The sequence below is a fragment of the Penicillium psychrosexuale genome, assembly GCF_028828465.1.
Source record: "Penicillium psychrosexuale strain IBT 29551 chromosome Unknown utg000006l, whole genome shotgun sequence".
In the NCBI taxonomy this organism is placed as follows: Eukaryota; Fungi; Ascomycota; class Eurotiomycetes; order Eurotiales; family Aspergillaceae; genus Penicillium; species Penicillium psychrosexuale.
In genome coordinates this window covers 1,148,157-1,170,573 of record NW_026643191.1, presented here as the reverse complement: position 1 = coordinate 1,170,573, position 22,417 = coordinate 1,148,157, and the positions used below count along the sequence as shown (strand labels likewise).

The 22,417-nt window shown below is 47.9% G+C and overlaps 9 protein-coding genes across 9 annotated transcripts; 4 read left to right on the top strand and 5 right to left on the bottom strand.

The window, feature by feature from the left end:
• Positions 1-102: 102 nt before the first annotated feature.
• On the bottom strand, positions 103-2,185 carry N7518_010280 (uncharacterized protein; the record flags this gene model as incomplete). The annotated part of the gene is made up of 2 exons (XM_057191206.1): positions 103-2,081; positions 2,143-2,185. 2 exons carry the CDS (start codon positions 2,183-2,185, stop codon positions 103-105), a joined length of 2,022 nt encoding a protein of 673 aa, XP_057037342.1.
• Positions 2,186-2,850: 665 nt separating this feature from the next.
• Positions 2,851-4,506, bottom strand: N7518_010279 (uncharacterized protein; the record flags this gene model as incomplete). Its single annotated transcript, XM_057191205.1, has 2 exons — positions 2,851-4,363; positions 4,421-4,506. 2 exons carry the CDS (start codon positions 4,504-4,506, stop codon positions 2,851-2,853), a joined length of 1,599 nt encoding a protein of 532 aa, XP_057037341.1.
• An 804-nt stretch (positions 4,507-5,310) lies between these two features.
• N7518_010278 (putative ubiquitin conjugating enzyme (UbcK)) lies at positions 5,311-5,993 on the top strand (the record flags this gene model as incomplete). The annotated part of the gene is made up of 3 exons (XM_057191204.1): positions 5,311-5,417; positions 5,504-5,836; positions 5,891-5,993. The coding sequence occupies 3 exons, from the start codon at positions 5,311-5,313 to the stop codon at positions 5,991-5,993; spliced, it is 543 nt and encodes a 180-aa protein (XP_057037340.1).
• A 642-nt stretch (positions 5,994-6,635) lies between these two features.
• N7518_010277 (NupC/NupG family nucleoside CNT transporter) lies at positions 6,636-8,645 on the bottom strand (the record flags this gene model as incomplete). The annotated part of the gene is made up of 3 exons (XM_057191203.1): positions 6,636-6,926; positions 6,979-8,245; positions 8,317-8,645. The coding sequence occupies 3 exons, from the start codon at positions 8,643-8,645 to the stop codon at positions 6,636-6,638; spliced, it is 1,887 nt and encodes a 628-aa protein (XP_057037339.1).
• A 3,702-nt stretch (positions 8,646-12,347) lies between these two features.
• N7518_010276 (uncharacterized protein) lies at positions 12,348-13,283 on the top strand (the record flags this gene model as incomplete). The annotated part of the gene is made up of 1 exon (XM_057191202.1): positions 12,348-13,283. The coding sequence occupies one exon, from the start codon at positions 12,348-12,350 to the stop codon at positions 13,281-13,283; it is 936 nt and encodes a 311-aa protein (XP_057037338.1).
• A 142-nt stretch (positions 13,284-13,425) lies between these two features.
• N7518_010275 (Major facilitator superfamily domain general substrate transporter) lies at positions 13,426-13,656 on the top strand (the record flags this gene model as incomplete). Its single annotated transcript, XM_057191201.1, has 1 exon — positions 13,426-13,656. The coding sequence occupies one exon, from the start codon at positions 13,426-13,428 to the stop codon at positions 13,654-13,656; it is 231 nt and encodes a 76-aa protein (XP_057037337.1).
• A 1,205-nt stretch (positions 13,657-14,861) lies between these two features.
• Positions 14,862-15,156, bottom strand: N7518_010274 (uncharacterized protein; the record flags this gene model as incomplete). The annotated part of the gene is made up of 2 exons (XM_057191200.1): positions 14,862-14,953; positions 15,039-15,156. The coding sequence occupies 2 exons, from the start codon at positions 15,154-15,156 to the stop codon at positions 14,862-14,864; spliced, it is 210 nt and encodes a 69-aa protein (XP_057037336.1).
• Positions 15,157-15,998: 842 nt separating this feature from the next.
• On the bottom strand, positions 15,999-17,984 carry N7518_010273 (uncharacterized protein; the record flags this gene model as incomplete). Its single annotated transcript, XM_057191199.1, has 4 exons — positions 15,999-16,924; positions 16,980-17,325; positions 17,383-17,653; positions 17,707-17,984. 4 exons carry the CDS (start codon positions 17,982-17,984, stop codon positions 15,999-16,001), a joined length of 1,821 nt encoding a protein of 606 aa, XP_057037335.1.
• Positions 17,985-20,538: 2,554 nt separating this feature from the next.
• Positions 20,539-22,325, top strand: N7518_010272 (putative CECR1 family adenosine deaminase; the record flags this gene model as incomplete). The annotated part of the gene is made up of 2 exons (XM_057191198.1): positions 20,539-20,662; positions 20,716-22,325. The coding sequence occupies 2 exons, from the start codon at positions 20,539-20,541 to the stop codon at positions 22,323-22,325; spliced, it is 1,734 nt and encodes a 577-aa protein (XP_057037334.1).
• Between the last annotated feature and the right edge of the window lie 92 nt (positions 22,326-22,417).

The window sequence follows — 22,417 nt, the reverse complement described above, 5'->3', positions numbered from 1 at the left end:
AGCATATTCCGTAGATTACTGCCTAGATATTGGCATATACTCATGTTTCCGACACATCAGCCCACTAGAACTGGGTATCTGGATGTAGCGGGTGTAGAGAAACTACAAGCCAAAACTTTGACTCCCCATCCAGCGGACCTCATCCGCCTGCCTCTCAAGCGCACGGCGCATATAATCCCCATACCGCTGCTCTTTCTCCCAATCATCACGCCGTCTATGTCGCATCTCTTCGCGTGTAGCTTCATCGACCTCCGCATGCATAAATACATCATCATCCTCGTCAAGTTCTTTATCATCTGTCTCTATCTCATAATCCGCAGGAATAGAAAACCTGAGACGACCAATGCGCTCTCCAGTCCAGATAAGGAGCTCATCACCAGTAAGATCCCCACCGGTCGGTAGAATCTTGCGAGCTACCTCGTTATTGCCCAGCGATTGGGAATGCCAGAGCCCACGCGGCTGCTGGTCTTCTTCTGTCTGTAGAGTTGGCTGTTGGCTGCCCTGACCGAATGGTCTATGAGGCTGGGAGTTATTGATATTCCAGCGCCGGACTTCTGAACGACCGTCTCGCTCGGTCCACTTGATGTTGCCCTCGGCGTCGGAAAAGACGATCCGATTCCCATGCGACCCCACGGAAAGTAGTTTGGAACTCGCGGCACTTTGGCGGTTCTTGTATTCTGGATTGAGGGTGGATGTCATGTTCGAGGGACTGTGGTCTTTTTCGGGTGCTGATTTGAGATTATAGAGTTCCAGCGAGCCTCGTCCGTTATAGTCGCCGCATGCCACGACAGAATGTGACTCGGGGTAGGTGGAATCCGAGAAGACCGGGAATCGAGGCGCTGGTACCGAGGCAAGACTACATAGTCGGCCGCCGGAATGGACTGTGGTCTGTAGCTGAGGGAAGTAGCGGCGGTCATAGCATAGGATGCTGGGGAAGCGCCCTGCAAGGAGAATTGTATTCACATGAGGAGCAGGCGGATGCAGGATGGAAAGAGGGCCAGGTTGGAAGAGGGGCGCGTAGTTGGCTCCTTTATCTAAGGGTTCTGGACTGCGTATGCGAGTAGGTGACTGTCCGTTGGATTGCAGTTGGCGTAAGGGCGAATCAGAGTGGGCAAAGATGCCTAGTCGGGAAGCATATGGCCCGGCTACCTGCTCGCATCGCAAGCTGATTGCCTCTTCTTCCTCGACGGCCGACAGTCTGGAGTCATAGATCTGCAGACTGAGTGTAGTGGCTAGTGTCAATGGCACTGAGTAATCCGTCTCCTGGGAAAGGGCAAAGATCGACCAGGGATAGCGCTGCTGCGAAATCACTTTTAATGTCTCCAAGTCAACTTCGTTAAGGACATTCCCAACTGCCAGATACGCTCTTTGTCGCAGAGAATCCACGCTCACTCCCTCGCCTAGATTTATAAATTCCAACGAAGTCTTGGAGGGGGAATGATCTCGACGACCAGACAGGCTGGTCATGAGAATTCCGGGCTCACTGATCCCAAGGATCTTGCCTTTACTTGCTTGAGAGTCAGCTGAGTGTGAGTTATTCAGGTCCCAGATGCAGACGCTGCCATCTTCAAGCGGGGCAATGATCTTGTTCTGACTGGCTGAACTCCAGTCTTTGAGTAGTCCCATGCCTTTGACCTCATAGGACTGCCTTCGTTTTCCTTCACTTTTGCGGACCGAGGGCTGCTCAACCCAGGATAAACATATGGGCCCGTGACGAGCAATGTATTCCGAATACCAGTCCACATGCTCCCCCTCGGCTGATGAGTCCCATTCCGCTGCCGCCCTCGCCCTTTCAAACCAAGACCATTCCGTGGTATCATCAGAGTCTCCGTTCACCGGCGGAGCAGAGGGCTGGATAATATCAAGCAGCGACTCCTGCCCCAGGGTCGTCAATGAGACAGGAGCATCGCAAATCAGACTCTCCGAGGATCTGGCAGCGCAGCGGGCAGCCTGCCGAGCAGCCTGTCGAGCAGCCCATGACTGCTCATAGCAGTGCAATCTCCATTGAGTATTATCGCGGGCGAGATGAAAGAATTTTTTGGAGGTGGATTGAAGTTGGACCTTTTCGCGTGGAGCGAGGTCTGATTATCGCCGAGTTATCAGTTCTCCGTCGAAATGGTGCGGGGAAGGTCCGGGGCTTACGGTCGATGATTTTAGACAGAATCTCTACCGGCAGCTTATCCATGGAGAGGGATCAAGAGCATTGAGGGCAGTCTCAGGAGGTAAAGTCAGCCACAGGGATATCGGCCTTTTGTTGAGGATTCTAGACTCTTTTCCTGTCGGCTTTTCTCCGCAATCTGCGCTCCAGACCAGACCGCCACGCGGATTCAATTCGCATGGGATGAACGACTGGACTAGATGCAAAATTGATTGAGGTACATGTACGTATGAGAATGGTCTTTCATACACTGAGTGATGACGTCTGGAGGGCGCTGTTGAGATAACTTCAGACCCGGGAGACTTTTCCGGGTATGGGATCCACTGGTTTTTATAGAATGACTCTGGAGAAAGGGAGAACATTCTGATATATTCCACAGCACAGCCACCTCTTGACAACGGTGTTAAACGAAAAAAACCCATCGTTGACATGGCAGTAAGTACTCGTGTTGTTATATGTGGAAAATACGGAATATTCTTGCCAAACAGATCAAGATAAGTTAATATATTGTTGAAGCATATCCATCCATCTTGGAAATAGAAAGTATTTGAATGATATGAGGCCAAACTCCAGCCTAGCCCAATTTCCCCCACCATTAATCAGTCATAACTCGTACATTTGAGATAAATTATGTAGGCAAAAGCATTAAACAAACAGAAGATGACGGTCTATAGAGGCAAGTAGAGACACCTCTACTCATCCGGTCTAAAGACGGCATCTTTGCAGAGGATCACCACCTTTTTAAAGAAACGTCGCCATTCAAGCGGATCACCTTTGATTTTGACCAATTCCGCTTCAAATAACCCCTCTGAGACACACTCAATGAGCACTTTACCCTGGAGTGGACACATTCTACCATCCTTGGCAATCACCCGAATCATGGCAGAAGTATCTCCAGCACCAACAGCAGGGACAATCGGAACTGGAACCCCCAGTCGGTGGAATGCCTCACAAATGAGAGGCACGAGAAGCTTGAGCTCCCATGCAGAATAGAAACGTGTCATTGAACGCGAAGGGATAATATCCTGGAACCTTTGTGCGTTTTGAGTTCGGCTCACAGGCACTGAAGGCTGCTGTGAGAACTGCGACATAGAAGGCTCATCTTCGAGGTGGCCCGCCAGTGCTGCATCCTGAGAGGCAAACTTCTTCCCAAACGGCTGGGTTGAAGAAAAGACATCACCATTCTGTGGACTGTCCCAATCCATCAACATACTACCGCCCAACATCTCTGGCTGCGTTGAGGAGAAGCCTGAAGTTGCACCGCAGTCATCCATATCCATAGGGTCAAAGCTGCGACTCGAACCCTTCCCAGATCGGGAAAGAGGGTCTTGACTGAAGTCGATATGAAGCGATTCAAACATCGACGTGGCAAGATTAATTGTATCTCTCAACTTGCCATCGGTCGAGAGGTATTTGTTTGCACGAGTGTACCAAGGATGTCTTCGGACATCCTCTAGCGAGAATCGTTTTCGGGGGTCCACTGTTAACATGCCACGCAAGAGTGATAACGTAGCGGATGGTAACTTCTGCCAGAGCTCATCGGTGGTCCGCGACTTTGTTGCAACATATTCGTGATACTCGAAGCTATCGTCTGTCGGGCTGTCCCACGGCGTGTTTCCGGCCAATAGGACGAAAAGCACGATGCCACAAGACCAAATGTCAGCTAGGTCCGGGTGATACCCAGCTCCTTTGTTCTGACCCCGACTACTGCTGCTAATTACCTCGGGTGCAATATATGGAGGGCTGCCACAGAACGTGGTGGAGAGTTTCCGCGTTCCCTTGTATTCGAACAGCGCCGCCAAACCGAAGTCCGCGATCTTGAGATTACCGTCGCCGGTCAAAAGCATGTTCTCGGGCTTGATATCCCGATGACCGACGCCCTTGGAGTGCATGAAGCTCACCGCGCTGACAAGCTGGGAGAAATAGACATGCGCAACATCCTCGCCCACGCCCTCGTCGGCCTCAATTTTATCGAAAAGATCTCCACCTTCGGCCAACTCCATTGCGATCCAACGCCACACCTCATCCTCGCCCGTCTGATAGAAGCTGATAATATTCCCATGACCTGAGACATGTCTGTGTACCGTGACTTCCAGTTGTAATTGTCTTGCGCTAATTTTCCCATGTCGCGCGGCGTAATCTTTGTGGATGTACTTGACGGCGAAAACGGGGTTGTCTGAATCCAACGGGCAGGCTTTCTTAATGCTAGATAAATTCAACCGAGTTAGATCGAGTGATCCACACCATGGATCTCGTTCTTACCATGCATAGGCACCTTGGCCGATAGTCTTGGACACGATGCGAAACGGCACATCGTTCGGGAGCGGGGCCAGCTGCGAATGTTGCATTGCGAGAAAGCTGGCAGGGATTTGAGTGGATGCGATCGGATGGAACGGTGAAAACACGAAAGGACAGGAAGTAAATTAAGATTAAAAAGGCATAACGAGTGGGAAACAAAATAAGCTGAGATGTCGCGTCGAAGCAAGGGTAGCGAGACGCGGGATAAGACGCGGACCACTTTATCCTGATCGGGTAGTCTGTTGATAACATTGGAAAGTCACAATACAAGAGGGTGAGGGAGGGAATAGCTTCACTCTGTCTGATATGAGACTGCTCTATACTACATGTGCAACTATATAATGCTCTATTATTATACTACGATATGCTATTAATACCTCGAGCCTGCAGACCCGCAGTTGATTTGACGATCACACTAATTTCAGATCGATTATTTGCTTATGTTTTGAACTGTCCTTGTCCTTATATCCAGTTAATATGACTTTGCTTCTATATTCTCGAGTATAAACAGAGATACCTTCCTCTCAAGAGCCCTAGAGTGTATAGAGTGCACCCATGTAAAATTCACCTAAGCGGGGTTCGCGTTGCCCGGGGCGTCTTAAGCGCCGAGTAAACAAAACTTCTTTTTTCCTTCTTCCTCTTTGTTCGCTCCACAAATTAAATCTCCTCCATTCTCACCTTTCATCGATCCTTTCTAAATTTTCGTTACATCAACCTCCCCGTGGGTCATTGTTACGGATCCGGTGTCATTCCAACCCCTCGTGCTACTGTTACTAGCATTCCACAACCCGGAATCCACAGATCTCTTACTACTATCTCTTAAGAACCTCGATTGCATCGCCTCTCGATCCACAATGGACTATAGTATGGAAGATACACAGAACTCGGCGCCCGAGGCGCAGCAAGCCAGCAAGCTGAACTCTTCTGGTCAAAAAAGCGACACCCAGAGCGTGACCAAACGGTTCGTCTCCCCCTCCAAACAGCTCTACGATTCAGCTTGCTCTTTATGGTTACATATAGCTGACCTCATCTCTTTGATCTGTATAGCCTGCAAGCCGAGCTCATGCAACTCATGCTCTCTCCCTCCCCCGGCATCTCCGCCTTCCCGGACGCAGACGGCAACCTCCTCTCGTGGACAGCAACTATCACTGGCCCGACCGAGACTCCCTATGAAGGCCTCACGCTGAAACTATCCTTTGCATTCCCCAACAACTACCCCTACTCGCCCCCAACAGTCCTATTCAAGACCCCGATCTACCACCCTAACGTCGATTTTTCCGGCCGTATCTGCCTCGACATCCTCAAGGACAAGTGGAGCGCGGTCTACAACGTATCGAGTGTTTTGCTCAGCTTGCAAAGTCTGCTGGGTGAGCCTAACAAGTAAGCACCTGCCCACATCCTCCATAACTTCTATCATCGCTGACACTGGCCCAGTGCGAGCCCCTTGAACGCCCAAGCAGCCGAGCTTTGGGACTCTGACCAGGTGGAATTTAAGCGCCACGTCCTCGCCCGGCACCAGGACCTGGACGACGAATAGACCGTTGGATTTTATATTTTTTCTCATTCTGCATCGGCGTCGGTTGGCCCGTCGCCCACTTCATTGGCGGTGGGATCGTGCTGCAAACGCATAACGGGGCTGGTTTGCGCCTTGGAGTTTCTGGTTTACTTGGCTATGCCCTAATTTATCTTCTATCGTTATTACTAGTACCTCTGAACCTCCGCATTCAGGTACAAGCGTGAGGAATTCTTGCTCTTGAGATCCTCGGGCGGTTCCCTCTCGTTTTATTTCTTTTGGTCATTCCTCCTAGGATGGTAGATCTATTAATTGTTGTGCTGTTTTAGATCATTTGATCTTGTACACGCTTTCAAGATTCTACACACCTCGTGTCTGGTACCATCCGCTTAAGTATATAAGCTTCGCTTGTCCACACTTCAGTAATGCGAATTCTACAGTATATAGTTAGGGGGTTGTACTTTATATCAAGGACAGAGTCCCACTACTAATTCTGGTACAACCATGCCCCAGTACTTCCCCCTTAAAGCGAAGAAACAAAGATAAATAGAATTAGAACTGATTCAGTCCAATAAACTTGTTCAAGGAAGTCAACGCTATCAGAATTGACCAACCCCAGAAATAAAATAAAATAAAATCCAAATAACCAAATAATCACCCCCCAAATTAAGATGTCGTGGAGGTACCGAAGTACTGCTTCTCATTGGTAATCAACAAGCCGGCAATCGTGGCACTAGTGAAAGTACTAATGGCTCCGGTAACCATAGCACTGAATGCAACACGCGACACATCCTTACCGCGACCAGGTGCGATCTGCGACAGGACACCGATCTGGTTACCGAGGGAGCCGATATTCGCGAATCCACACAGTGCGTATGTAACGATAAGGCGAGAGCGGTCGGAGAGATCCTTGTAGTCTGCGTTGTTTTGGAGGGCGTCGTAGGCGACGAATTCGTTCTGTGGCTGATTAGAAGAGGGAATCATTGTTTGGGAAGAACGGGAAACTTACGGTAACGAGCTTGGTACCAATCAGTTGGGCAACCTTGAGTAGATCCCCGTCCCGTGAGACACCGAGGAGGAAGGCGATTGGGTAGCAGATGTATCCGACGATCAGCTCGAGGGTCAGTGGGGGGTCGTTGATGTTCAGGTATCGGCCCCACCAAGTGAGGAGGCCGTTGACTAGACCGATGAGAGCGATGATGCACAGGAGGGTTGATGCGATCATGGCAGCGATCTTCAGACCGAGCCAGGTGCCGCTGGTGAATGCGTGGAGGGCGTTGGCGGAGCGGTGTTCATCGTCATCGGGGACCACGACACGGCCTGCAGTGAGGGTTTCTTCTTCTTCGGGCCATCGTAGTTTCGAGACTGCTAGTGAAGCCGGGATACTCATCACACAGGCGCTGACCATTGCCTGTGGGTTGACACCGATGCTGATATAAGCGATCAGGACACTTCCGGCGATGGTGGCGAAACCGGAGCACATGATTTGGTGCAGCTCGGCCATGGTAAGATGGGCGATGAAGGGACGAATCAGCATGGCGGATTCACCCTGGCCGATGAAGGGGGATGCGGCGGCGACAACGGCTTCGGCGCCGGAAACGCGCATGCTCCAGAAGAAGAAGACGGCGAACTTGCCAATGAACCACTGCAGGATATTGAAGTAGTACAAGAGCTGGACGAAGGCGACGAAGAAGATGATGGCGGAGATGACGCTGACAATGAAGAATTGCCCTGGGGCAAAGCCCTTGTCAAAGTAGTAGAAATCCTCGCTGGTCAGGAATATGACTCCGTCGGCGGCGAAACCAAGCAGATCAGTGGCTAGGCTTGAGATGAAGTTGAAGATGTCGTATCCTGCAGTGGTGCGGAGCACGAACAGCGCAATGATGAATTGAGCCAGCATACCGACAATGACAGTGTGCCAGACGATCTTCTTGCGGTTTCGAGATGTGAGCCATAGCCCGAAGATGAAGACCACCATGCCGAACAGACTGACTGCACGGTTGGCACGGGTGTTATCCTGTGATTCTTCGGAAACGAACGAGCCAACAAGAATCACAGCGATACATAGCGCCGCGGCACTGGGTGTTCTGATCTTCTCGGGGATGAGGCGCACGAAAGGGTGAGCGGTACGCCCCCAGACCCAGTGCATGGGCCTTGATACGACAGTAATGGGGACATAGAAGAAGATTATTCGTAGCGTGATGGCAAGATAGAGCAGGAATGGGATGAGCCATCCTATATCATGTCGGTGTAGGATCAGGCCGGCAATCCACCAACTATGTGAAGAGTATGTGTGAGCCTCGTGTTGAGTCCAGGATACAGTAGTAGGATCAAAGTGTCTACTTACCCGGTAAACAGAAGCCAGACGACGGCATGGAATATATGTCTCCATTGCTTTCCCACACGGCGATACCAAGTGCGCTTAACTGGGAGAGTCTCGCCGGCTTCCTCATCGTCGGAGTTCTTCCTGCCGTGGTCCAGAGGTGTTTGTTCAGGCACGATTCCTTTTTCAAACTCGACATCTTTCGAGTAGACCACTTCATCCTGACGTCCCTGTTCGGCGAAGGCAGTATGATGGTGATGAGCATGGTGATGCTGATGTTCTGGATCCAGCACAGGATCTACATGATGAACAACCTGCGATCCTGCCAGATCAACTTCTTGGGTTTTCTCCATGACGATGCCCCTCCAATCGCAAGCGGAAGGTATGAATGTAGGCGCCGGTAGCAATTTACAATTAAAGTGAAACTCAAAAATACCTCGAGATTTAGACCGCCTGTGATTGTTACCCACAAGGAAACTTGATCTTTTATAACAAGTAAGGGCACGGATTTAGGAAACTCCCATTGGCATTGTTTTGCCTTAAAACCTGTTGGATTGTTTATTTAATTATTGGCATACATATTATATTTTCTGGGGGATGAGAGATAAAGAACGCCCACCAAGGATTAGAACAAGACACTAGCGTCGGGCCTTCTTTCCTTCTCATCCTGTTTGGCTGGAAGAATGGCCATGAACGGATTGACCGACGGTGTACAGCGGAGATCCCGTCTCGCCTAGAGCCAGCTAGAGCCACCTGCAGCCAAATGTAACCACATCGACGGCAAAGATGATAAGGGAAGGTAGCATTATCTTGCCACGGCCACCCCTGTCGTCTTCATTGATTGGTGCAGGTCAGGCTAACTTGCTGGCTAACTTGTCTCAAAGTCCAGGAAACTCTCTCCGCACCGGGTAGTTGTGGATCAATATGGGTCGTGTGCTTGATTTCCCGTCTTTCCGCCGACCTGAGATTGTTCCAGTTTCTCCAGGGGCGCGTGATACCCGAGCGCTTGAGCAAGGGATTGGAGGCTGAACGTGAAAAGAGACATGTGTAAAACATACTACACAACGTGTGTGGCCTGCATTGTGCGTTGTTTCGAACTCCACCGATGTCTGAATTTGCTTCATAAAAGTGGCGGTTTAGCGTTTAAAAAAAACTGGAGACCAGAAAGGTCGATAAGAGCAGAGGGGTCCGAGATACACACGCGTGGCCTCCTCAGAGATAATCCCCCATGTACGAAAGATAGGCGCTTCAGAAGACACAGCTTGGCGTCCTTGGTCATGGAAAAACGTGTGATCTAGAATAAATTCCAAGACCTCTCAAGGTTCTGGTATATTAGACCATTCTGTGATTGTCACCTCGTGGCTTGGGACGTTGGAAGTCTTCGGGGCTGGACTGCGGAGCACGCCGACAGTTACGTAATCACGTGAGCCCGGGGATCCACCGGACTAAAGTTGAATGTCAACCATGGAACGGGAAGGGCACATCCACGGGTGGCCAGCTGCCGCTAGGCATAAATCTATCAACAAGGTATGTTGTACATGTGAGACAGCGTGTTGGGTAAGAACATATCTCTGGAGACTGTAAACAGCCTAGTATAGCCCCTGTGGTTGACTCTCAGGCAATACAGCACTGTATGCTTTCAAGGCTGTAAGATTTTACTGGGAAATAAAAGAGAACAAGAGTACAAAATTCTCGACAGCGACTCGCAGTCCAGAGGGTAGTCTAGAGCAGGTATGGCTTATGATCGAGTTACCAACTAAGTCACTGGAATCCGCTGGTTCTACTACACTGACTTTGATACTTAACCAACGGCTACTTGCTGGTATTTTACTACTTTATACTTTAGGAACTAATATAGGGAACGAGAAAAAAAAAGGATTAATAAAAGCGGACGAACGGTTTGAACCCAGAGCCGTGAGTGCGTAATTCTCGACAGTGTTCTAAACCAGGCAGTTGACCTAGAAGGTAGTCTAGAGCAGTACTGCTCGATAGAGTTACCAACTAGGCCACTGGGTGTCCTTGCTCCTAATATACTAACTTTGATACTTAACCAATGGGTGCTTATTAGTTTCTTATATATACTCCATCTAATCTGCAATACTAAGCTAGTATTTATTAAAAGACTACCTACCACGTTATCATTTTATACTTTAGGAACTACTACAGGGGGAGAGAAAAAAAAAGGATTAAAAAAAGTGTGGACAGAACGGTTTGAACCCAGAGCCGTGAGTGCGTAATTCTCGACAGTGTTCTAAACCAGGCAGTTGACCTAAAGGGTAGTCTAGAGTAGGTGCTGCTCAATAGAGTTACCAACTAGGCCCCTGGGTGTCCTTACTCCTACTACACTGACTTTGATACTTAACCAATGAATGCTTATTAATTTCTCATGCTCCTTCCGTTTCATCAATAATACAATCACCATTCTCGCCTTCTACCATGCACCTAGGCACCTACCTATTTAGATAGCGGTGGCCGGGGAACCTGACTCTATCCAATTACCCAAAAGATTGCAGAAAAGAGCCACTCATCATGCCTACAGAGAAATGTGTCACCCACGTTGAGTGACTGTTCAAGCGATCCATTTGTTATGTTTACTTTGATATCCGGCTATCTAAAAAGCGTCATATAATTCAAGTCATAACAGACTTTGCTACGAATACTCTCCATCCATCAAGACTGGAAACGAGATCATCTTTTCCAGTGTACCGAGACAGAGCGAGAACTCTGCCAGTCAGGGCTAACGTCACTCCAGCCGTAACAGGATCCAGCTCGCCACATGCACATGCGTTCTCTGTGAGTATTTCGAGATGATTGCTTGTAAAGAGAATAGACAATAGATTGAAAGGCATTTAAGTGCCAGATGAAACAAAAACGAAAATGAAAAGAAAAAGAAAAGTGATGGTGAACCACTGCCGATAAGCAGTTAATTGGACTAATTAACTAACTAACTAACCAGTTAACTAGTTATAAAAGCACTCCTGAGGCATAGATAGCAACACAGACACCTTCAACCACCTTCCCTTATCTTCCCTTCTTAGTAGTCACCCCATGGTGTTCTCTAGCACTCTACTACTCCCAGTGACGGCTCTGCTCTCATAGCTGTTTCGCAGGTAGGGCTGTCAGTGCCCCTGCTGTCCCCGTTGCAGGGTCCCCTCTTCAGTATGTGTTTTCTTACCAACGGGTCGCACACGTGGTTCGAATTGTTCCCCACCCTTCATCACTCTTCCTCTTTTTCTTCTCCTCCTTATGACTGTTATTCCGCTGGTTAACAACAGAGGTTCACAGGAGTATCCGAGGCCGAAACAATCTTACTAGCTTCATTTGGCATCTTTGTTACCTTAAGGACGTTCTCATCTCACTTGCTAGTGAGATGAGAACGTCCCTATCTCATTTCTCACCCCTTTCTCATCACGTTTCACCTCCTCATCCTACTACCAGCCTCTTATGGCCGTTGTTCCGCTGGTTAACAACGGAGCTTCCTGAGAGTATCTGAGGCTTCCGAAACAATCTCATCTTCATTTAGCATCTTTATCACCCTCCGGAAGTTCTCATCTCGCTTGCTTTCGCTTGCTCATCTCACTATCAGTCTCCTATGGTCGCTATTCCGCGGTTATAAGAGTATCTGAGGCTTATTAGCCTGAACAATCTTATCTTCATTTAGCATTCCAGATGTTCTCATCTGACTTTATTATCTCACTATCCAGCCTCTTGTGGCCTTTGTTCCACTGGTTAACAGCATCCCAAGAGAGATGAGTATTATCAGCCCGAAAATTCTCATCATCTTTCTTATTCCACCTCAAACGGTAAGTGATGGGCGATATCTCCGACGAATGCTTTACTAATGAACGCGAATAGACTTTCAAGGTTCCCGACTATACCAAAGCGGTCAAACGTACCGTCATTTGAATACCACAGCTGTCATCACCATCTGTATCCCCACGACATTTCTTACGTGTTGGTGACCACAATACTTTCTACACAATCTTGCAGCCTTGCCATCTTGTCGCTCTCCTCGAATTCACATATTGTCTTGCCGTCACTCATTCAATATCACAATGGATTCTGGAATATTTCGGCGTGAGAATGAAGGCGGGCAGGAAGCTGAGGAGGAAAGTGCGATGCCAATGTCCGAACTACCTCGCGATTTCCTCATCGAGCCTCAACCCACAGAAGCGGACTTTCAAATTCCTGATGATGCTGAACGTTTGACTCGACCAAAGAAGCCTCAGACAATCAAGAAGATTGGAGAGATCGCAAGCAAGCTCGAAACGAATCCGAATGCAACACAGTACCTTCTTCTCACTGACGTGAGTGTTTCACTACGCAAATATCTTCTAAACGAAAGGATCCGTGGACTGCGATTCACTTTCGACGATCGCAAGATACTACTGAGAATTATGCCCAGCGGACAGCACGAATGTGTGATTGGCCAGTTCACCTTATCATTTGGGGATGCAATGACTGCGGCTGGCTTACCGAGTTCGGGGGAGCGCTGGTTGGCGACTAATGCTAGAGAGTTGGCGGGGCTCAACTGTTCAAAGCAACCTGATTTCAGCATAATACCGAGGTCCCATCCAAACTCTACGTTCGTTAGCAAATGGCCATCACTTGTGGTTGAAGTCGGCATGTCGCAGTCAAAAAATTCTCTCCGAAACGATGCACAATGGTGGTATTCAAACTCCAACTACCATACTCGATTGATACTGCTCTTCAAAGTTCACAAAGGAACCCCCTTTAGGGTGGATGTCGAACTATGGTCAGCGCCTATCGTTCCACAAAGCCGAGTTACACGCCAGGGTGGTAAGCCTTTACTTTCGCTTACGCAGGAATTACGAGTTACCCAAGATGCCGTCACACTAGTAAAGGGCTCGAGTCCAGACATCAAACTAGATTACAAGTTGCTTATGCGTGAAAATGGGCAAGGAGACATTACCATTACCCAAAAAATGCTGCAGCGAGCTTGTCAAGACGTTCGAGAACTTGATGCATAAGTTCAATGAATCTCCGGCTCCAATTTCGTCCTGAATTTGCCTGTTGGACAACGTCTGACACATGCATTGATACCCAGATATGACTCATGTACTTTCTGGTGGGGTTTCGCGTCAGGCGATCGCAGCCGCTTTGATCTACACAATGTACGAATCGATGAGATTCTCGAGCACATCATCTTGTCTACCCGTCATCGCAATTTGCATCGGTCTCGTATCAGGACTACTCACCCACGCACAAGATCACCGAACAATCGTCAAATACGAAGAGCAAGGCATTGCAGTGAGACCAGAGCACAAACTTCTCGGCTTCTCAATCGGCGCTCCTGTGCTGGCAGCAGGTCTGTGGTGGTTCGAATGGACAATCCACCTATGATCGTCGATATTCACTGGGTTGTTTCAACTGTCGCTCTTGTCCTTATCCGATATGCCCTAAATGAGTTCGATTCAGTCCTTGCGGCCCTTTCGCTTATTCGCTCATCTATGGTGGCTGCATTTCCGTCGTTTGCAAAACAGATGTACTGTGGACTTGATGCAAACGTAGCATCCTCGATTCTGGCGAATGGCTTTTCATGTATCATTGACCGAATATCATTTCAATTATTACTCCATTGCAGTCCTTTCAAACGTTCCCCGTGGCCCTTCCCCCAAGCCATCAGGCCACAGTTTGATATCGCTGAACGCGAAAGTTTGAGACCTTTAGACGAGAATCCAAGATTGAGGCTGCATTTCTATCAAGGGCTTTGGGTTTTTTTAGGGTTTTAGCTCAGCCTAGGAACCAATTTAGACAAGTCTATCTCGTCCTTACGGACTTTGAAGTCGAAATCGAATTTTCTCCGATGGGGGTTGACATGACGACTGGAGCGGGCACTGTCGAATGCCTAGATTTAGCAATTGTAGGCAAAGAGAGAGACTTTCGTGACAAGATCTGAAATGTTTGTATCTTGAGTGCAAATCTCGTTTCGTGTAGAGTGGCGCTGTTTTGTGACCGACGTGGAGGGGAATCAAGGCAGATGTGATGCTATATGCTTCAAAATCTGATGAAGATGGAACTTGTCAGCGGAACTAGATTCAGTCAAGCTCAAACATACACACTGATGGGATGTGACTGACGAGGTGACGACCCTTGGGTATCGAGTATCACGGCGTGACACTTCGCCGCAAATGTAAGGCCGAAAGGCAGTATTTGCTGCTTAAAGCAATCAGATTGCGAGCAATCTGAAGAGCTGTACTAGAAAAGACAGGGCGAAGCCGTCTCTGGGTGGATGTTTGAAGGAAGAAGACTGAGAAGAAAAGTCCTGGAAATATCTGAAGTAGGGGAGCAAACAGATGCTAGTGGGGCCCTATGGCTACTCTCAGAGCATCTAGTACGCACTGAGTTTATCTCTGAATATGTTAATTTGTTTCGATAGTGAACACTTTCTATCTTTCGCTTTCCAGGAGTCCCCGAGAACCCTACATGCTAAGACATCATATCATTCAACTTCGAAGCCCTATAGATAACTATAGATGGCCATTCGTGATCAGTAAATGTTTATATTTTGTAGAGATACTCGTACCATATCCAATAGACAAAGGTTCTTAAGTGCAGTACTTAGTGAACTTGTTGATGGTACCACCACTAACACACACACCGGTACAGCAATCGCCAGGGAGAAGGCATGGGCTGTGAGCTAGTATCGCATGTAACGTTAGCCTCGTATTCCTAACACTCTAAGAAAGTCTAGGAGAGGTATCATGATCATGATAGAAACATACTTGATCTGCAGCGCTTTTCAAGAGGGTTGGTGTCCAAAGCAGCTTCGGCGTTTGGGACAGCAGCAGCGTTGGCAAACGCAGCAAGAGCAGCAACAAGGGCAACGTTGAAGAGCTTCATGGTGATGTTGGTTATGATTTTCAAGGTTTCAAATCGGCGGAAGAAGGAGAGATGGTAAGTGAGATGTTATTAGAGGAAACGAGCTTCTCTTTATACATTTTGATCTGATTATTTTCTGGCCCCCAGCCAGCAGGCCATACATGCAGGATCGGCTATGTTGTCCTAATGGACTTGTTCGAGTTATCTGATCTTACGCCAAGCCGTCACTCTCCTTCGCTCGGTTGCGGGGCCACCAATAACATCAAGTTACTAGAATCCTTCAATTTATGCAGCTTTGCTCGATTGGTTCCAAAGCCCGTAAAGCAAAGCTAAGCATATTACTCGGCAGCAACGTCTACTCTTGGAGCGTATTTCCAGATGGAGAGATTTCCGTAGGCCCCCAGGCTATCCGGGCGACGATTCTCTATACGAGAGGTTGGTCACCTTGCTTTCCTCTTCGCCTACTCGAAGCCTGTATGCATAGATGAGTAATATCTTATTTTCTTACGGCGCCAACTTCTATGCAGGGTATTTTGGAAGGTTGAAATGTCCACGTCTCCATATCTTCGTGAGATGCTTCTTTTGTATGGCGAAGTGGAAACCGTAAACTCGGAAACATAGCTGATCATTGCCTAGTTCAAAATACCCGCATAGTACCAACGTTTGGAGAGGTGTTACCTTCCTGATCCGAGGATAGCGTACTAGAAAAGCTATTTTAGCAACTGATCACATTGTACGTTCGAAAAATCCATTGCCAGCCGTGATGAGAACTCTCACTATATGAACAGAAGCAATGAAAATATACAAACAAACAAAATCAATAACCAGGTGGTAGGTGTCTTCTTGGGGTCTAGATTTACCTATTAGAACACCACACCCTTAACCTGAGCAACCTTGTTCAGATTGATATTCTTGATCATGATAGTCCACGCAAATGCCAGAGCCATCACCCCCACGCCAGCAGAGAGCATCCTAACTTGTGTATAGCCGTACGCTTTCTGGATTGCTGTTCTCATCTGAGTACCGGGAGCGTAGCTCAGCTGTGTCTCGAGATCTTCATAAATCATGTCCAGGTCTTTCAAGTCTGGCAGATACCAAGTGAGGGCCTTCTTGTAAGTATTGTTCCAGATTGCCATAGAGATAGTAAGACCTGCAGAATCTCCGATGGTACCGACCACGTTGAGCAAGGCGAGGGCTGTAGCGACATGCTGGTGATCAACGGCAGCGAGAATAGATAGCTGCTCGACAATGATGAAGATCGATCCGCCAATGGAGATGAAGATTTGACACATGACCTGGTAGCCGACACTCTGGCCGGGACGACGGAAGTAGATCATCAAACCCTGGGCAAAGATGTATAGAGGAACGGAAATGTAAAGGAGCCACTTGAAGCGACCAGTTTTTCGGATAGCCCATCCAACAAAGAATAGAAGTATACCAGAAACGACGTCGAATGTATTAGTGATATACCCAGCTTCGGCAATAGTGAGGTCATTAACCACTTGAAGGAAATTCGAGAAGTAGTTGTTCCAGCAATAGTTTGAAAGCTGATACGTGGCATCTAAGAGGCATGCACCGACGACGGTTCGGTTTGTGAGGAAGGAGTATGGGAGCAAAGGCGTAGGAGCGATATACCTCTCGTAAAAAGCAAAGAAGAAGAGCATCGAGAATCCGACCACAATCATGGCAATGATATAATTTGTGCCCCAGCCGTTAGGAGCCTCGCTAGCAATGTCAAATGGAAGCTCAAATAGCACAAGTCCCGCAGTGAAGATGAAGACTCCGATTACTATGATACTATTAGTTCTCTGTAGAAGAATCAGTTGGTAGTTCGGAATACTCACAATCGAATTCGAGTGTCCAAAACCAGACGCTTTGAAGAAATGACCGTCCACTGTTCTCTCTGATAACCACAGCATTTCCCTTTTTGGCTTTTGTTAGATTGAACTTCAGGACGAAGAACAACGGAGCGGCCACGATAGGGAAGATGATGGCGAAAGTACCATAAGCCCATCTCCAGCCAGTATGGGCGTAGAATAGATCCGCCACCTTTGGCCCAGCAAAGGCCGTAATAATGTACGGAGAAGACGTGAAAGCGTATGCAAGGGCTCGGTTTTTCAACTGGGAGAGATCGGCGGTGATGACGTCCACGGCAAATTGCATGCCTCCGAAGCCGATGTAGTAAAACACCTAAATCCCCTATTAGCACATGCTTGATAATTCATAGATATTCCCGGGCTGTTTTACATTTGCAGCGCAATAGACAGCGAAACTGTTGCAAGAGGCCATGAGAACAAGGCCTACGGTGGCGCAAATTGACATCACCAGGAAGCCTTCGGCTCGTCCCCAGGTGTCCATCATCTTGGCCACTGGAAGGAAGACGGCAGCAGAAAAAGCATCCGCAATCGCGGTAGGAAGACCAGACAAGGAGTGTTGTTGGAAAGAGCTAGCCACATAAGTGCTCAAGCTGCCATCGATTGACGATATCCAGGCATAGGTGAAGTAAAGGAACCACATACTATTGAATTATATGATTAGCGATAGGGCAGAAAAGCGGGTGAACTGACTTACTTTATGAAAACGAAGATCAAGGAGAGTTTCGACCAGGTCTGAGCCACAGCCTCAACTTCCTGGATACCATGTTGAAGCTCTTCATAGGGCACACCTGGTAGCTCGGCACCATTGTTTGGAAGTGCCTCTTCAGGATGGGTGATTGAACCCTCTGATTTCTCCGCCTCTACTGTATTTCTGTCTACTTCGACCGAAGAAGAACTTGCAGCGTCATCACTGTCGACTTTCATTCGGCGAAAGACTGCCCAAGCCCGTTGTATCAATGGACGAAGCGTCATGGCAATGGATATAAGACACAAAATTCCAACGACTCAGAGAGGTTGAAGGTTTCAGGAAGATTTTGAAACCAAGAGGGAAAGGCAAGTAATAAAACAAGCGAAATTCCCACATATAAAGTAAAACATCGAAGTCGGCACGTCGGCTAGCATATTTTGAACGACCGACAATCCTTTCCTCCCAGATCAAAAATGTTACAACGTGCGCGGTATTAATATAATGTAGTCCAAACATATTCGTTCAGGCCGTGGACCCTTGCTCCACTGGGGCCTGCGACAAGATCTAATCAGATCGTCAGTGGCTTAGAGATCTTTACCACATCCAGTCACCTCAATCAAGACCCATCAGGCCCATTCCCTTCTAACGTCAGTGTCAAGCTTCGTATACATAGCTGCTTGGAAATGTACCTTGGCATTATGGGCCGGCCATGTTCTCTCAACCGGAAAACACGGGTCGATAAAAATCCTGGAAAGTTATCAGATTTGCCAAGATTTCGCATTCATGGGTAAACGCGTGAAATTGATTTCCATCCCTTTCCTACATTACAATGGACGTGTAACTCACCAATAGGTCAGCCATTTGGCTAATATATACGCAAACAGCCAAGATCTCGCCGGATGAGAATCTCAGTACAAGCCTCATGGCGTAACTTAAACCATCCTTGGCTCCCCTCATGCCTCCACCTTGAACTTTTTCTGAGATTGGGGTATTTAGCGTTTTCTTATGCGCAGGAGTCTACATAATCCGATTGGCCGTATGTAATTATGCGTGCATCCCGAGGCCAGGTATGTAAGACACTGGATGTTGTACCTTACAAAGCCTACCGGAGAATATATTTTCCGGTAAATAACACGCGTGTTTTGTACACATTGGCAAGAATTGTCACTGGAAAGTCGCGATTTCAACCTGGTTCGATCTCCTTTGATCAGCCTACCGATGGATCCCGAAAATGACTACTATATCTCCCGCACTGAGTACCGTTTCAGTGAAGAGCAAGCTGCCGCCATTGTTCGAGGCGTCGCTTACCATCGCACCGACTTCTGTTGATCTGGTACTCGCCTTATGAACACGTCGATATTCGTACTTCAATAGCAACACCCTTCCCTACAAATGGTGAACTCGGGTCGCTCGATCTACTCCACAAGCTCTTGCGCGACATATTTCTCCGTCTAGATATGCATTCTCTCTTCAGGTTTCGACAAGTAAACCACATATCAAGACATATGGTAGACTCTCTCAGCTAGTATCAGACGGTAGTCTTACATGGACTGAACGTTTTCTGCGCCACAATACGAACAGAACTTGCCATTGGCATTTCTCTATTCAACTTTTACAACGCACTGTGTACGAAGAATTGTACTATTTGCGGCGAAATCGACGGATTTATATCCCTCCTGCCCTGGAGGCGATGCTGTTTTGGATGCCTTCGGGAGGCTTCGGAAATCAAAATGCAGAATTTTGCCGCTGTCCAAAAGCAATTCCATTTGACTAAAGCCGAACGAAACCAAATAGCCACATTCAAGGCCTTGCCTGGAGTATATGTGATGCGTGAGATTGTATATAAATACCGCCGTACAACGATCGTCTCATTTCATCAGATTCTTCCTATTTTGGCTTGCAGGCAGCAACCACATACACTCGCGCAAGCCTAGCTTGTCAGCTCCGAACAAAATCTTAGGGTTGAAAAATTTCCCTTCATGGGATCATGTGCACCCCATATTACGATGAGCAAACTGGCCAAATTGAGCACGGAATTTCGTGTACCGGGTGTCAAATTGATGATGTTGATATGGACGATGTATTCTACGCCGAGCTAGTTGATGCTCAAGACAAAGTGTATGCGCGAGACGGCTTTTTGGACCATTTTCGATGGTGTAGACCAGCACAGCGGATGTGGGAATCTAGTGACGGACGTGTTGTCAAGCCAATTGAGCTGCTGGATGCTATGAGATGGGCTACCTTTAATATGAGACCATGACAATGACGTGAAATCTGGCTGCTAATGTATTGCAGCCAACCTCCGAATTCCTAACTATCTCAATGTAGTGTATCAAGGCTATCCTAACTTCACCCTGGTAGAAATACAACCGTATCGGGGATTGGATGTTCTTTTAAGCTGTCGATATGATAATGAGGCGAAGCTTTCATGAGGCGAAGCTTTCACGATCACAGAAAAATCAAGAGAAAAGTCTACAACATATGTACATACCATCACTTGTTTTCACTCTATCTTACATGGTTATTTGATCAGTGGTCGCTGTTGAGCTGTTTATTTTGTCGCGAGTAGGACCGGCTTCTCGATATAGCTATCCACACTAAAGGTACATCAATGTATATTTTCCTGTACACCAACTAATAACATGGAAGGCTGTCGCACTTCACCTCATTCGCAGTTTCCATCCAAATCTGTTTCTAGTTTGCGCCAATCAAAAGTAGACGATACACTCAAGGCTACCAGACGAAAACGGATATGGCGGGGAGCGTAACTTTCCCCTCTCGACAATCTGGTCCCACTCTGAGCGTCGACTCTACAACCTTTTTGAATCACTTCAGATCATGGCAAATACAGAGAATGAATGGGAATTGGAGGAGGGAATCCCTCAGTTTGAGGATCCCTTCATCCAACAGTATCTGAAAGGACGCGATGCTTTAATTATGGAAGAGAAAAAGCGACGTCATGGTATTTCCCACTCAAATCAAGTAAAAAAACTTCATATCTGACTTTTTTTGTAGATGCAAATCTGCGCAAATCTCTATCACCTATCGCCGCCCGGGCGACGAAAATTGTGTCACATATCCGAGCTCAGGAACAGAACGAGCTGTGGTCAAGTGGATTGAATGAGAACGCGGCCCACCAGGCAGATGAAATCCTGTACCCCGGTGTCATGTTCAATCTGGCGAAAGGCCGCATGGAGACGACTAAACTATGGAAAATCGTGGAAAAGATGCCCAAGGGGTCTCTCCTACATGCCCACATGGAAGCCATGTTCGACATGGACTTCTTAGTTGACCTGGCATTCTCCACGCCCGGCATACACATGTTAGCGCCGAAGCCGTTGATCACAGCCAAAGATTACGAAATAGGGCCCGTGTTTTTCAAGTATTCCTCGCAGCCTTTAGAAACGTCCGAAGACAAGCCAAGTATTTGGTCGGAGGCATACGAGGCCTCGTCATTGATCTCGATCCAGAAGGCCGCCTCCTCTTTCCCTAACGGGGGAGAGAAGGGTTTCCGGGAATGGTTGAATACTCGATGTGTGCTTATGCCAGAGCATTCGTATCACCACCATCACGGAGTAGACGCAATTTGGGCTATCTTCACTAAGACTTTCCCAATTGTCGGCTCTCTCGTGATGTACGAGCCTATCTTCCGCGCCTGTCTCCTCCGGTTGCTCGGACAGCTTGCCAAGGATGGAGTTCGATACGTGGAGTTCCGCCTTGCATTTATCTTCGAATTCCGAAAGGAAGGAAATGAAAAACCCGAAGAAGACTACTTCGAGTGGTGTCGTGTGGTGGAAGATGTCGTGGCTCAGTTCAAACAAACGGACGAAGGGAAGGACTTCTACGATCCTCGCATTATTTGGACTACGCTCCGGTGGTTTGATAACGAGGCGATTGTCAATAGCATGAAGCAGTGCATCGAAACGAAGCAGGAGTTCCCCGCTCTGATCAGCGGGTTTGATCTTGTTGGCCAAGAGGATAACGGGAGGCCGCTAGTCGACCTTGTTCCCGTGCTATTTTGGTTCCGGAAGCAATGTGCGGAAGAAGGCGTTGATATTCCCTTCTTTTTCCACGCTGGAGAATGTCTCGGCGACGGCGACACGACAGACCACAACCTATTCGATGCCATCCTTCTTGGCACTCGCCGAATCGGCCATGGGTTCTCACTTTACAAGCATCCTCTACTCATTGATTTAGTCAAAGAGAAGAAGATCCTCGTAGAATGCTGTCCGATTTCGAACGAAGTGCTCCGGCTTGCTAGCTCCATCAAATCCCATCCCTTGCCCGCGTTATTGTCCAGAGGCGTCCCTGTTTCGCTGTGCAACGACGACCCCGCAATTCTTGGCCACGGAAGAAATGGATTGACACATGATTTCTGGCAGGTTTTGCAGGGACTCGAAAATGTGGATTTAGTCGGCCTATCAATGATGGCCCAGAACTCCATCCGGTGGAGCTGCTACGAAGACCAGTCGACCGCCGAGTGGAAAGCTGGTATTCAAAATGGGGTAATGGGGAAGGGACTGAAATCTGAACGTCTGCGGGATTTCGCTTCGAGTTTTGAGAAATTCTGCGAGTGGGTTGTGCTGGAGTTTGCTGAATACGATGTTGATGTTGGGGATGATTGAAGTTCTGTGTCCAAAATATAGTTACGAGTCATATACTTAGTAACCTAGCACGAACAATAACCAACTAACTATGAGAACACGAAAGTTGATTT